General features: G+C 43.6%; 1 protein-coding gene and 1 long non-coding RNA gene across 2 annotated transcripts in view; one reads left to right on the forward strand and one right to left on the reverse strand.

Annotated features, from left to right (window-relative positions):
* LOC135079541 (spectrin alpha chain) overlaps positions 1-12744 on the reverse strand; it is a 74704-nt gene that overhangs the window by 22032 nt on the left and 39928 nt on the right. The window contains exons 24-29 of the mRNA XM_063974196.1: positions 11889-12006; positions 5491-5639; positions 4606-4825; positions 3456-3601; positions 1580-1682; positions 1171-1320 (exon numbers count right to left, since the gene is read on the reverse strand). Of these exons, the coding sequence (XP_063830266.1) occupies positions 1171-1320; positions 1580-1682; positions 3456-3601; positions 4606-4825; positions 5491-5639; positions 11889-12006 (886 nt within the window). The remainder of the gene's footprint in view (positions 1-1170; positions 1321-1579; positions 1683-3455; positions 3602-4605; positions 4826-5490; positions 5640-11888; positions 12007-12744) is intronic.
* LOC135085940 (uncharacterized) lies at positions 8508-9103 on the forward strand. The gene is made up of 2 exons (XR_010260239.1): positions 8508-8598; positions 8885-9103. It is a non-coding gene; the product is annotated as an uncharacterized LOC135085940 (long non-coding RNA).

Consider the following 12744-nt stretch of genomic DNA (forward strand, 5'->3'; position numbering starts at 1 on the left):
TAAATTGGCTGGGAGCGCAGTCCCGCGTCGAATGTCATGTCAACGTCGTCGCAAGTTTTATATCACAACTACTCGCGTAGTTGAGCGAAGTAAGATGGTGCAGACAGCACTTCAATTAGCTTCTAGCAACCTCGCTTCGCCTTCGTTTGGATACTCGGCTAACACAATATTTCGCCGAACCGGTATTTGCGTAGGCCCTAGTAAAAAAGGAGAGGTTTGTTAACCTGCACGGCGCTCTCGCTGCCGCTGCACTGGCCGCGCGTGACGAGGTTGCCGCCCATGGCCAGCACGGACTGGATGCGCTCGGCGTCGGCGGCCAGCTGCTGGAGGCCTGGCGCTGCTGGTGCTGGCGGGTGCTGAGGAGCGAGGTGTGTAGTGTACCTGCACGGCGCTCTCGCTGCCGCTGCACTGGCCGCGCGTGACGAGGTTGCCGCCCATGGCCAGCACGGACTGGATGCGCTCGGCGTCGGCGGCCAGCTGCTGAAGGCCTGGCGCTGCTGGTGCTGGCGGGTGCTGAGGAGCGAGGTGTGTAGTGTACCTGCACGGCGCTCTCGCTGCCGCTGCACTGGCCGCGCGTGACGAGGTTGCCGCCCATGGCCAGCACGGACTGGATGCGCTCGGCGTTGGCGGCCAGCTCAGCCTCGAAGGCCTGGTGCTTCTGGTGCTGGCGGGTGCTGAGGAGCGAGGTGTGTAGTGTACCTGCACGGCGCTCTCGCTGCCGCTGCACTGGCCGCGCGTGACGAGGTTGCCGCCCATGGCCAGCACGGACTGGATGCGCTCGGCGTCGGCGGCCAGCTGCTGAAGGCCTGGCGCTGCTGGTGCTGGCGGGTGCTGAGGAGCGAGGTGTGTAGTGTACCTGCACGGCGCTCTCGCTGCCGCTGCACTGGCCGCGCGTGACGAGGTTGCCGCCCATGGCCAGCACGGACTGGATGCGCTCGGCGTCGGCGGCCAGCTGCTGAAGGCCTGGCGCTGCTGGTGCTGGCGGGTGCTGAGGAGCGAGGTGTGTAGTGTACCTGCACGGCGCTCTCGCTGCCGCTGCACTGGCCGCGCGTGACGAGGTTGCCGCCCATGGCCAGCACGGACTGGATGCGCTCGGCGTCGGCGGCCAGCTGCTGAAGGCCTGGCGCTGCTGGTGCTGGCGGGTGCTGAGGAGCGAGGTGTGTAGTGTACCTGCACGGCGCTCTCGCTGCCGCTGCACTGGCCGCGCGTGACGAGGTTGCCGCCCATGGCCAGCACGGACTGGATGCGCTCGGCGTTGGCGGCCAGCTCAGCCTCGAAGGCCTGGTGCTTCTGGTGCTTGGACTGGATGTTGGCCGGGTCCTGAGGAATACCATGAATTAATAGGAGAATCCTTGCTAGGGACAAGACACTAACATTCATCATTAATGGGAGAAACTGTGCTACATAACAGACTACTTAGACAGCTGTAAGTTTCAGGTCAACGTGCGAAAATTCAAAACACGTCTGACGTAACGTCTGAGTTTACAGTTTGTTTCCTCAAAAGCTTTAACTCGTACAGATTATTTTTATAACAAGTTGAATTATTAGAAGCGCTGAATATATTAATGTGATTATTTACCTTGTAGCTCTCTTCGGTAGCGAGCTGCAGTTTCTCCGCGATCCAGTTTTCCATTTCATCGGCGTCACGTGAGAATTGTTGCAGAGTTTGTTCATCTCCCAACCTGACGGAAAGCAATATTATTAAATAAAATATAGACAACTGTGATTCCAAAACAGCTTGTTTTTTAGTTCTATCCGAGACCCGAGTGCAATACACTATACAGAAGTAGACCTTACAAGGGGTGGACATTTATTACAATCGAATTACGCCTTCGTCAATTGACTGATGCTTTAAGAAAATGAACACCACACACCTGGAGCGCTTCTCAATGAGCGCGTCTTTGAGAACAAATCTATCGTGACCAAGTGGTCCCGTGATCTGGCTTATGCTACAGGAAAATGAACTTAAACGCCACGACTGATGCTACACGAATGTGAACTCTAACGCCACGCACCTGGAGCGCTTCTCGATGAGCGCGTCCTTGAGGTGGCGCCAGCGGTCGAGCACCTGGCGGCGCTTGTCGCCGATGGGCGCGGCGGCGTAGTGCTCGGACGCGATCAGCTGGTCGGCCAGCGTCTGCAGCTGAGCTATCAACTAGCGCCTTCCCGACTGATGCTACACGAATGTGAACTCTAACGCCACGCACCTGGAGCGCTTCTCGATGAGCGCGTCCTTGAGGTGGCGCCAGCGGTCGAGCACCTGGCGGCGCTTGTCGTCGATGGGCGCGGCGGCGTAGTGCTCGGACGCGATCAGCTGGTCGGCCAGCGTCTGCAGCTGAGCTATCAACTAGCGCCTTCCCGACTGATGCTACACGAATGTGAACTCTAACGCCACGCACCTGGAGCGCTTCTCGATGAGCGCGTCCTTGAGGTGGCGCCAGCGGTCGAGCACCTGGCGGCGCTTGTCGTCGATGGGCGCGGCGGCGTAGTGCTCGGACGCGATCAGCTGGTCGGCCAGCGTCTGCAGCTGAGCTATCAACTAGCGCCTTCCCGACTGATGCTACACGAATGTGAACTCTAACGCCACGCACCTGGAGCGCTTCTCGATGAGCGCGTCTTTGAGAACAAATCTATCGGGACCATGTGGTCCCGTGATTTGGCTGATGCTACAGGAAAATGAACTCAAACGCCACGACTGATGCTACACGAATGTGAACTCTAACGCCACGCACCTGGAGCGCTTCTTAATGCGCGCGTCTTTGAGAACAAATCTATCGGGACCATGTGGTCCCGTGATCTGGCTGATGCTACAGGAAAATGAACTTAAACGCCACGACTGATGCTATACGAAAATGAACTTAAACTCAACGCACCTGGAGTGCTTCTTAATGAGCGCGTCTTTGAGAACAAATCTATCGGGACCATGTGAGTACCAATGGGTGATCTGGCTGATGCTACAGGAAAATGAACTCAAACGCCACGACTGAAGCTACACGAATATGAACTCTAACGCCACGCACCTGGAGTGCTTCTTAATGAGCGCGTCTTTGAGAACAAATCTATCGGGACCATGTGGGTACCAATGGGTGATCTGGCTGATGCTACAGGAAAATGAGCTCAAACGCCACGACTGATGCTACACGAATGTGAACTCTAACGCCACGCACCTGGAGCGCTTCTTAATGAGCGCGTCTTTGAGAACAAATCTATCGGGCCCATTTGGGTACCAATGGGTGATCTGGCTGATGCTGCAGGAAAATGAACTCAAACGCCACGACTGATGCTACACGAATGTGAACTCTAACGCCACGCACCTGGAGTGCTTCTCAATGCGCGGGTCTTTGAGAACAAATCTATCGTGACCAAGTGGTCCCGTGATCTGGCTTATGCTACAGGAAAATGAGCTCAAACGCCACGACTGATGCTACACGAATGTGAACTCTAACGAAACGCACCTGGAGCGCTTCTCGATGAGCGCGTCCTTGAGGTGGCGCCAGCGGTCGAGCACCTGGCGGCGCTTGTCGTCGATGGGCGCGGCGGCGTAGTGCTCGGACGCGATCAGCTGGTCGGCCAGCGTTTGTAGTTGCGCGATTTTTTCCTCCTGTTGATATAAAAAGAAATATATGAGAAACAGTTGTGTTCATTCCGTGGCAGCTATGGTATAGCGAGCTAAAGCTGTAGCTACTTATGCCCAATCTTCAAAGACAGGTTACCGATCTTGAGAGTTTTGTGAATTGCCTCTAGTTCCTTGCTTACTGATCACTCTCCTCTCCTTTCACAACCACACTGCGACTGTCATTGTGATAATTTGATGTCAACATTTTTTTAGAACAATAACAGACGGCTCCATTTCTATGGCCGCAGAAGACACCGTCGGCTTTTAGTGGGTAGGTGGGTCTAGTGGGTCCCCTTTTGGTGGGGATAGTCACATAACTCACTGACCGTCGCCATTGGCCAGTAGGTATGCGTAAAGCATTTTCTAACGAAAAATAGCAATCTATTTTGTGAATCATTGAACTAACATAAAATTCTGACTTGATTTTAAAATCCAAACTTGCTGTTTAAACACAGCTCAAATATCTGAAAGATCCAACATGGTTATAAGAGTGGACAAGTGAACTCACGTGCGCTTGATCGCCTTGTCGAAGTCCTCATCCATTAAGAAGCGTACGTTACCATATCACAATTTGACACTTTGACGAATCGATATACAAAACAAACTTACATGAGCGTTGATGGCCTTATCGAAGTCCTCGTGTTTCTGGATGAGTTGCTCGACGTTATCCGGCTGCTGCGCATCGGGCTGGTCGGATTGCGTGGGCGCGTCTTGCGGCGCCAGGAACGCCTCGCGCGCCGCCATCCAGCCCTCGGCTTGCTCACAATTCGACACTTTGACGAATCAATATACAAACTCACGTGCGCGTTGATCGCCTTATCAAAGTCCTCGTGCTTCTTGTTGAGCTGCTCGACATTATCCGGCTGCTGTGCGTCGGGCTGGTCGGATTGCGCTAGCGCGTCGGGCAGCCCCAGGAACGCCTCGCGCGCCGCCATCCAGCCCTCGGCTTGCTCGCAATTCGACACTGACGAATCAATATACAAACTCACGTGCGCGTTGATCGCCTTGTCAAAGTCCTCGTGCTTCTTAATGAGTTGCTCGACGTTATCAGGCTGCTGTGCGTCGGGCTGGTCGGATTGCGTGGGCGCGTCTTGCGGCGCCAGGAACGCCTCGCGTGCCGCCATCCAGCCCTCGGCCTGCTCGCAGTCGCGGTAGAACAGCTGCAGCTCCAGGTTCTGGTCCAGCTTCACGCGGCGCGCTACCCACGCCCTGGGAAATTATGATGCGGTTGTAAATATTTTTGCTCAAAAATAATAAGTATAGTCAAACAATTCTGAAACATCAAGCAAAAATCGAAACTAATAACCCAGTATTGATAGTAATGCCCTCCTGGCAATGTCATAGCTGAGACGGTTCAGTATTGGACAACTATAGAGGAGTGCTACGTGTCACTGTTTCAATATCTTATGAATGAAATGCAACAGCGAAGATAGTCTTTTAAACAGAGTATATGAAAAGATTCATACTTGAGAACAGATTTATGCCAGTGATCGGTAGAATGTACAGAACTAATCACAAGCTTATGTTTGAATTGTATTTGGATCTGCTTGTTTATCTAGGGACACACTAAAACATCTGGAACGGGACTATTCCTACTTCTTGTTCCCACCGCTGCAAATCCTGTGTAGCCAGGATCTACAGCTTGACCGCCAATAAATTCCCAACTAATAAATACGCTAAGAATGGACTAGCAAATAACGGAACAGCTGCGTCGTCTGATGCCCATTTTCACCATCAATCCCTAATTTTTAAGTTACCGCTATGAAAACTAATTTCCTGTTGTGTTACCATAGGGGTCACTTAAAATTAGGGATTGATGGTGAAAACGGGCATGAAAACTCCCATTATTTCTGTAACATCAAGGCTGTACTCACTTCTCGAGCTCCTGGCGCGCGTCGCCCATGGTGTTAAGCTTCTCCTGGATGTCGACGGAGGCGTAATGGCCGCCCTGCAGCAGTTGCTGACCGAACAGCTCAAGCGCTTGGAAGGTGCCGGCGCGCGCGTCCATTTCCGTGCGGTGCTCCTGTATTATAAGTAGCTATTAGACTGCTTCCTAGTAAGAGTCTAGCCCGACAGAAGGGACTTTAGACTTACTTCGACGAAATGCATCGCAGGTTTTGCGTCATTTTGCAAATGTATGGATTGCTGTTAGACCGCTCCATACTGCGAGTTTAGTAGCCCGACACGGTACGGGACTTTCGACATGAAGTTATTCGATAAAATGCTTCGATTTTGCTATTGTAATGGTGCGTCCACACTGGGCGAATATGCTCGCGCGGCAAACTCGACATCTTGCTCACTCAAGAGCAGGGTAAGCAGGATGTCGAGTTTGCCGCGCGAGCATATTCGCCCAGTGTGGACGCACCATAAGTAGAATTCAATAGAAAGCCTTATCCCAGTTTCGTTCTTTTTATAACTATTTTGATTGATACAAATCCGATCAAGCCGATATCATCTAATGTATGCCATGTTATTAGCCCATCGCGTCTTTCACAATATCAAATACAGCACGTTTGAGCCATCGAATCTCGAATATGTACTTGAAATAACTTTGATTTTGTATAAAGAGAATCTTGGATAGGATACCATTATCTTGGAAATATCGTTTTTTATTGATTAAAAAATATTTTACAATCGTGATTAAAATAATAATAAAGGTGAAACAAAACGAATGAACAGACAACGAATCACAAAACACACACTTAAAACATTTCAATATAGAAAACACCTCAGACAACAGAACACGCAAAAAATAAAAAGAAATAGGAAATTCATTATTAAAATATGAATGGTAAACCTTTAAAAATGCTACGGCACACTATGGAGCGAAATTGAGATTTATGGACATAGCGATTTTTTTCACAATTTCTATTTGAAAAAAATACCTATCGATAGGTTACGTTATTTTGATGAATAAATGCTTCACAAGTTTTTCTCTAAAACCAATAGTTTGACTGGAAAAAAATATTTTCCATTTTCGTTGTATGGAATGAAACATAAAGTGGTCGATTTCGACTAAGCCTTGACAGATCTTGCTTTGAAACTACTTAAGCCTTGTTCTATGGCTTGTTGACTGTAATCCTACGCTATCAGCGCGCATCCAAAGTTGCCCGTTCACAAGTTATGAGGTTCTGAAAAATTAAAAAAAAGTAAGTAAAAGTGACTTTTTTTTTGGAATATCTTTTAAGATTTAACAAAAATATAAAGATTTTATACGTTAATAATGTAAATTAACCTTAAATTACTGCTAAAAACACATTTTAATAAACTTAAAAGGAATTAAATCAGCGATTTTTTTTTCACAATTTCTGTTTAAAAAAAATACCTGTCGATAGGGTATGTTATTCTGATGAATAAATATTATGAACGTTTTTCTCTAAAACCAATAGTTTGGCTGGAAAAAAATATTTTCCATTTTCGTTGTATGGAATGAAACATAAAGTGGTCGATTTCGACTAAGCCTTGACAGATTTGCTTTGAAACTACTTGAGCCTTGTTCTATGGCTTGTTGACTATAATCCTAGACTAACAGCGCGCGCACAAAGTTGCCTGTTCAGAAGTTATGAGGTTCTGAAAAATTAAAAAAAAATAAGTAAAAGTGACTTTTTTTTGGAATATCTTTAAAGATTTAACAAAAATATAAAGATTTTATACGTTAATAATGTAAATTAATCTTAAATTACTGCTAAAAACACATTTTACTAAACTTAAAAGGAATTAAATCAGCGATTTTTTTTTCACAATGTCTGTTTAAAAAAAATACCTATCGATAGGGTATGTTATTCTGATGAATAAATATTACAAACGTTTTTCTCTAAAACCAATAGTTTGGCTGGAAAAAAATATTTTCCATTTTCGTTGAATGGAATGAAACATAAAGTGGTCGATTTCGACTAAGCCTTAACAGATTTTGCTTTGAAACTACTTGAGCCTTGTTCTATGGCTTGTTGACTATAATCCTGCAAAAACAGCGCGCGCCCAAAGTTGCCCGTTCAGAAGTTATGAGGTTCCAAAAAATGAATATTAAAGTAAGCAAAAGTATCTTTTTTTGGGTATAAATCTTTAAAGATTCAACTAAAACATGAAAATTATATACTTTAGTAATGTAATTAACCTTTCTTTTGTCGTCTTATCTAAAGAAAAGTCAATTTTACTTATTTTACTTTTCATTTTTCGGAACCTCATAACTTCTGAACGGGCAACTTTGTGCGCGCGCTGTTAGTCTAGGATTATAGTCAACAAGCCATAGAACAAGGCTCAAGTAGTTTCAAAGCAAATCTGTCAAGGCTTAGTCGAAATCGACCACTTTATGTTTCATTCCATACAACGAAAATGGAAAATATTTTTTTCCAGCCAAACTATTGGTTTTAGAGAAAAACGTTCATAATATTTATTCATCAGTAGGCCTAAGATGCGCGCATCGACAATGACATGATATGATAAGACAATTTTCGATCACGTAGATAATTTTATCATTTTCCCTAACATGGGACCATCGATAGAAAAGTCTATCGACCGCTATCGCGTGATAACCGAATTGTTGCCATATTAAGAAAAAATTGCGTTATTATGTTGGCCAACCTTGAAATATTTTAGCTCATTCGTTCAATCTCGTTCATTTCTGCTACTAATTCGGCTAAAAACACATATCTTAAAGCAGTGAGAACGTCATTAAAAAAAAGTTATGTCAATTTTGTTGACATTACATGACTGCTTCTGCTTGATTGTATTTGTTTGTGTTTTTAAAATTGTATTTTTATGTTTCCAGTCTTATTTTTAATATTTCTAAAGTACGGAAAATATCAAACGAAGAGATAACCAAGTTAAAGAAAAACAATGAAGAATTCCTAATCATACCGATAGTATTAAAGAATGAAGTCTTCAAAAATAATGCGAGGTTTACAGTAATTATTCAACTTACATGAAGCAGTCAGAAAGTTTATTGAGATTTGAGAAATAAAGTTACACTCATAAGTAGCAAAGTAAGTACCTAAAGTCTAAAATATTAGCTATACTCTGCAGATCTTGATTTTCATAAGTAACAGCACCGGAGAAAAGGAAAAATATCTTTATTCCTACAAATAAGCTTTCACCTTCTTTCCTATATTTATTTCACATAGTTCTTTCACCGTGTAATAATACTGTGATCAATATTTTGTATGTAAACTTAAAATACAAATAGGATTAAGTAAATGTTTCTATTTATGAACTGTTTATGTAATTGTAATATTTATAATTGTGTTTAAATAATATTCTTTCTTTTTTCAGACAGTGGATGAAGAAGTGTGGGATTATGAGTGATTATTTCATTCTAAAGCAGACATAATCAAGTCTTGCTCACTATCATGAAAATTTACAATAACAATCAGCAAGAAAAACTTCAAGGGTACTGGCTAGGCTAACCAATTCATGGAATTCTGTTTGTATTTGAAATTATAAATAGCTATTGTAAAACAAAAGTTTTCCAAATAAAGATTTTGTAAATAATGGTTGAATTATTTTGAAATTACACTGCAATAATGAATTTATTGCCTGCGTCCAGCGCCTTTCTGCTACCATTATGATGTCGTCGGTCCACCTTGTGGGTGGACGTCCCACGCTGCGTATTCCGGTACCCGGCGTCCACCCCAGAACCTTGCTGCCCCATCGGGCAACATGGAAAGCATTGGGGGAGGCCTAAGTTCAGCAGTGGACGTCCTATGGCTGAGATGATGATGAATTTATTATAATGGAATAAATTGTACAAGATTATCATCCTGTCACATTAAAGCCCTTAAAAAAGACCACATGGAGGAATTAGATTGATAGTAATGTGGAATGTATGTATGGTATCACCATCAAGTTATAAAATTAGTAAAATTCATTTATTCTCATTGTTATTATAGCAAGTTTGATTACACATCCCACCCAATGCTAATTTCTGACAATGACCTTGCCACTGTTTGATGTAGACACAAGAAGCTCGGTCACCACATTCCGCCCCATTTTCAATAATTTTACAAGATTATGTAGGTGACAGTAGGTACTTAAATCAAGCTAAACACTGTGGGGTATCTCACGACATTTGCAACTTAATATGTATTGTCTGATGTACTGTTGACTGCCTACCTAAGTAGGTAAGTACCTAATGGTTATTTTACAAGGTAGGTAATGTAATAATTAATATGTGGGTGGGACTGTGGGAGCACTAAGATTTTGCAGCTAGCGATTATAAACTGTCGCAAGATTCGCCTCACACTGATAAACTCTTGAACTAGAACTCAATCTCCACCTAGAAGTAAAAGTATCACAAAGGTGCTAGATTCCTTTCTTTGAATTTTACTAGCCTCAAATTAGTCGTAAAATGTCATTTACCATTATAAATGATAAATAAATAGAGTTAAAGTAGCTTGCAAAAAAGTTAATCTCCTATCGTCTTGCTATCGTGGGCAAGGATCGAGGACGATAAAAACACCACATCCTATCCTATCGTGATGTCAAAATATGATATAGTTAGCGCTTCATGTTAGGGCTTGCCAGGTTTATCACAAAAAAAAAACAAATCTATCACTATCACATTTTGACAGATGACATGATAATTTTCGGGGTGCCATGTTAGCGCCGGTAGATAAAACGATATAGTGACGTCAAAATCGATATAACGCCGCGATAGCAGTTTATCACGGCGCGCATCTTAGCCCTGCAGAATAACATACCCTATCGACAGGTATTTTTTTTAAACAGAAATTGTGAAAAAAAAATCGCTGATTTAATTCCTTTTAAGTTTATTAAAATGTGTTTTTAGCAGTAATTTAGGGTTAATTTACATTATTAACGTATAAAATCTTTATATTTTTGTTAAATCTTAAAAGATATTCCAAAAAAAAGTCACTTTTACTTACTTTTTTTTAATTTTTCAGAACCTCATAACTTGTGAACGGGCAACTTTGGATGCGCGCTGATAGCGTAGGATTACAGTCAACAAGCCATAGAACAAGGCTTAAGTAGTTTCAAAGCAAGATCTGTCAAGGCTTAGTCGAAATCGACCACTTTATGTTTCATTCCATACAACGAAAATGGAAAATATTTTTTTCCAGTCAAACTATTGGTTTTAGAGAAAAACTTGTGAAGCATTTATTCATCAGAATAACGTAACCTATCGATAGGTATTTTTTTCAAATAGAAATTGTGAAAAAACTCGCTATGTCCATAAATCTCAATTTCGCTCCATAGTGCGGCAGTTGGAAAGTAAATAATTACAATGTCGTAACATTTTTATCAGCGAATAACAAGAATTTTATAATCACAACATTGACCTGCACTGTAAAATCAAAATAAAATTATTGCATTACTGTTTTGTTAATATAAAAATCTCGTGGATATTTGTTACAATCATTTGTGTTAGAAAATCAACATCTAAAACCCACTGAAACATTTTAGTACATAATTTATGTGTCACTATGGTATTAGGAAGAGGACCTAAAAGAGCACATCGACAGAAGTGTAACTTTTGCCCCTTTGCATACTGTGCGAAGGGTTGCCAGATTCATGAGCATGTTAATAATTACTATCACCAATGAATGGACTAAATTAGGTTGGTTTTTACATGAAAATAATGGTTATGAAAAAGAAAACCATTTTCTTTATGGGTTTATACTTTATATCTACTATCGATTTGATTTCTAAGTATCTACAGTACAACAGCTGGCAACCCCTGGGTATTATTATAACGACAGTTAGCTGGCACACATGCGTGCAATGTACCTGCGGCGGTATGCCGTACCGCGCGTCAATCTCCAAGCGCTGGCTCTAGAAACAGTCAACCTGTGTTACTATCCTACGTCACACACCTATTTACAGCCTTCTGATGAATGGGCATGGGGAACTTACCTGTAGGCTACAATACATTATTTTATGCAAAACAAAGCAGGTATTTGACTGCAATCACACCTGATGTTAAGTGAGTTGCAGTCTAAGATGGTACCTGCCCTGTAGCAGATAAATCTACATTTACCCCTTTACTAATAAAACTTACACGCTCGTTGATCAGTGTTTTAAAGTGACTTTTAGTATGGAAATGTCATTTTAAAACAGTGATCAACAACTGTGTAACTTTTTATTAGTAAGAGGGTTACAGTTTAAGAGAATTACAAAGACTATTTATTATGAGTTTAAAATGATTTACTGGACTGGATTGGAATATATGAGACCGTGCAAAATGCAACAGGCTATGGTATTTTATAATGGTCGGTATATTTTATGTTTAATGTGAATACAGGCTATTGTAAATTACCTGGTGTCTCTCCAGCAAGGCCTCGGCGCCGGTGACGTCATTGGCGAGCTCGTCTGAGCTCACCAGCGACATCATGGAGTTGATCCACGCCATCAGGTCGCGGTAGTCCGACAAGAATCTGCAAATAACATTATTCTTTAGGCGCGAATCGTCATGACGTTTCATTCTCGAAAGGTCGAGTGGAATGAGGGCTATCGTTTTTATACTTAACAGTTGGCACCCCTGGCGATTGACAGGACCTTACTCTACAGTGGCGCCATCTTGATGAGTGCAAATGCGATAGTCCTCCTACCACTTTAGCGCTCACCAGTTGGTGCCACTGTCTTCGCTACTAGCAAGTGACAGGACCTTACTCTACAGTGGCGCTAACTGGTGAGCGCTAAAACGATAGCCCTCATTGTATGGACGTGCATCTGCTTGAAGATGTGAACAAGTCAAAGATTAGTTAAAGACTGGCTAGATGTATAAAGGAGGAGACCGTGATTTGGCTGAAGCTTAGGTTTGTGGGATGGGATGTGGCTCACTTCCACTTATCCGCACACCTCACCTCGTTCGCCCCGTTTGTACCAGGGCATCGATGTGACGTCACGGCTGCCAGGTGCGCATGTAACTCGACCGGTTTGTGTGTACAAAGTACATAATTTATTCCGCTGTATATGTAATAAGGTTCAAGTTCCAATACCTCTGCAGGTCGTAGGAGTCGAGCAGCTTCTCCTTGCGAGCGTTAGCACGCGCCTGCAACTGTTGCCAGGCCTCATTGATCTCGCGCTGCTTGCTGTACGTGGCGTCGGCCGAGTGCCGTGTGGTCTAGCTAGGTGATAAGGTTCAAGTTCCAATACCTCTGCAGGTCGTAGGA

The sequence above is a fragment of the Ostrinia nubilalis genome, chromosome 2, assembly GCF_963855985.1.
Source record: "Ostrinia nubilalis chromosome 2, ilOstNubi1.1, whole genome shotgun sequence".
Classification (NCBI taxonomy): Eukaryota; Metazoa; Arthropoda; class Insecta; order Lepidoptera; family Crambidae; genus Ostrinia; species Ostrinia nubilalis.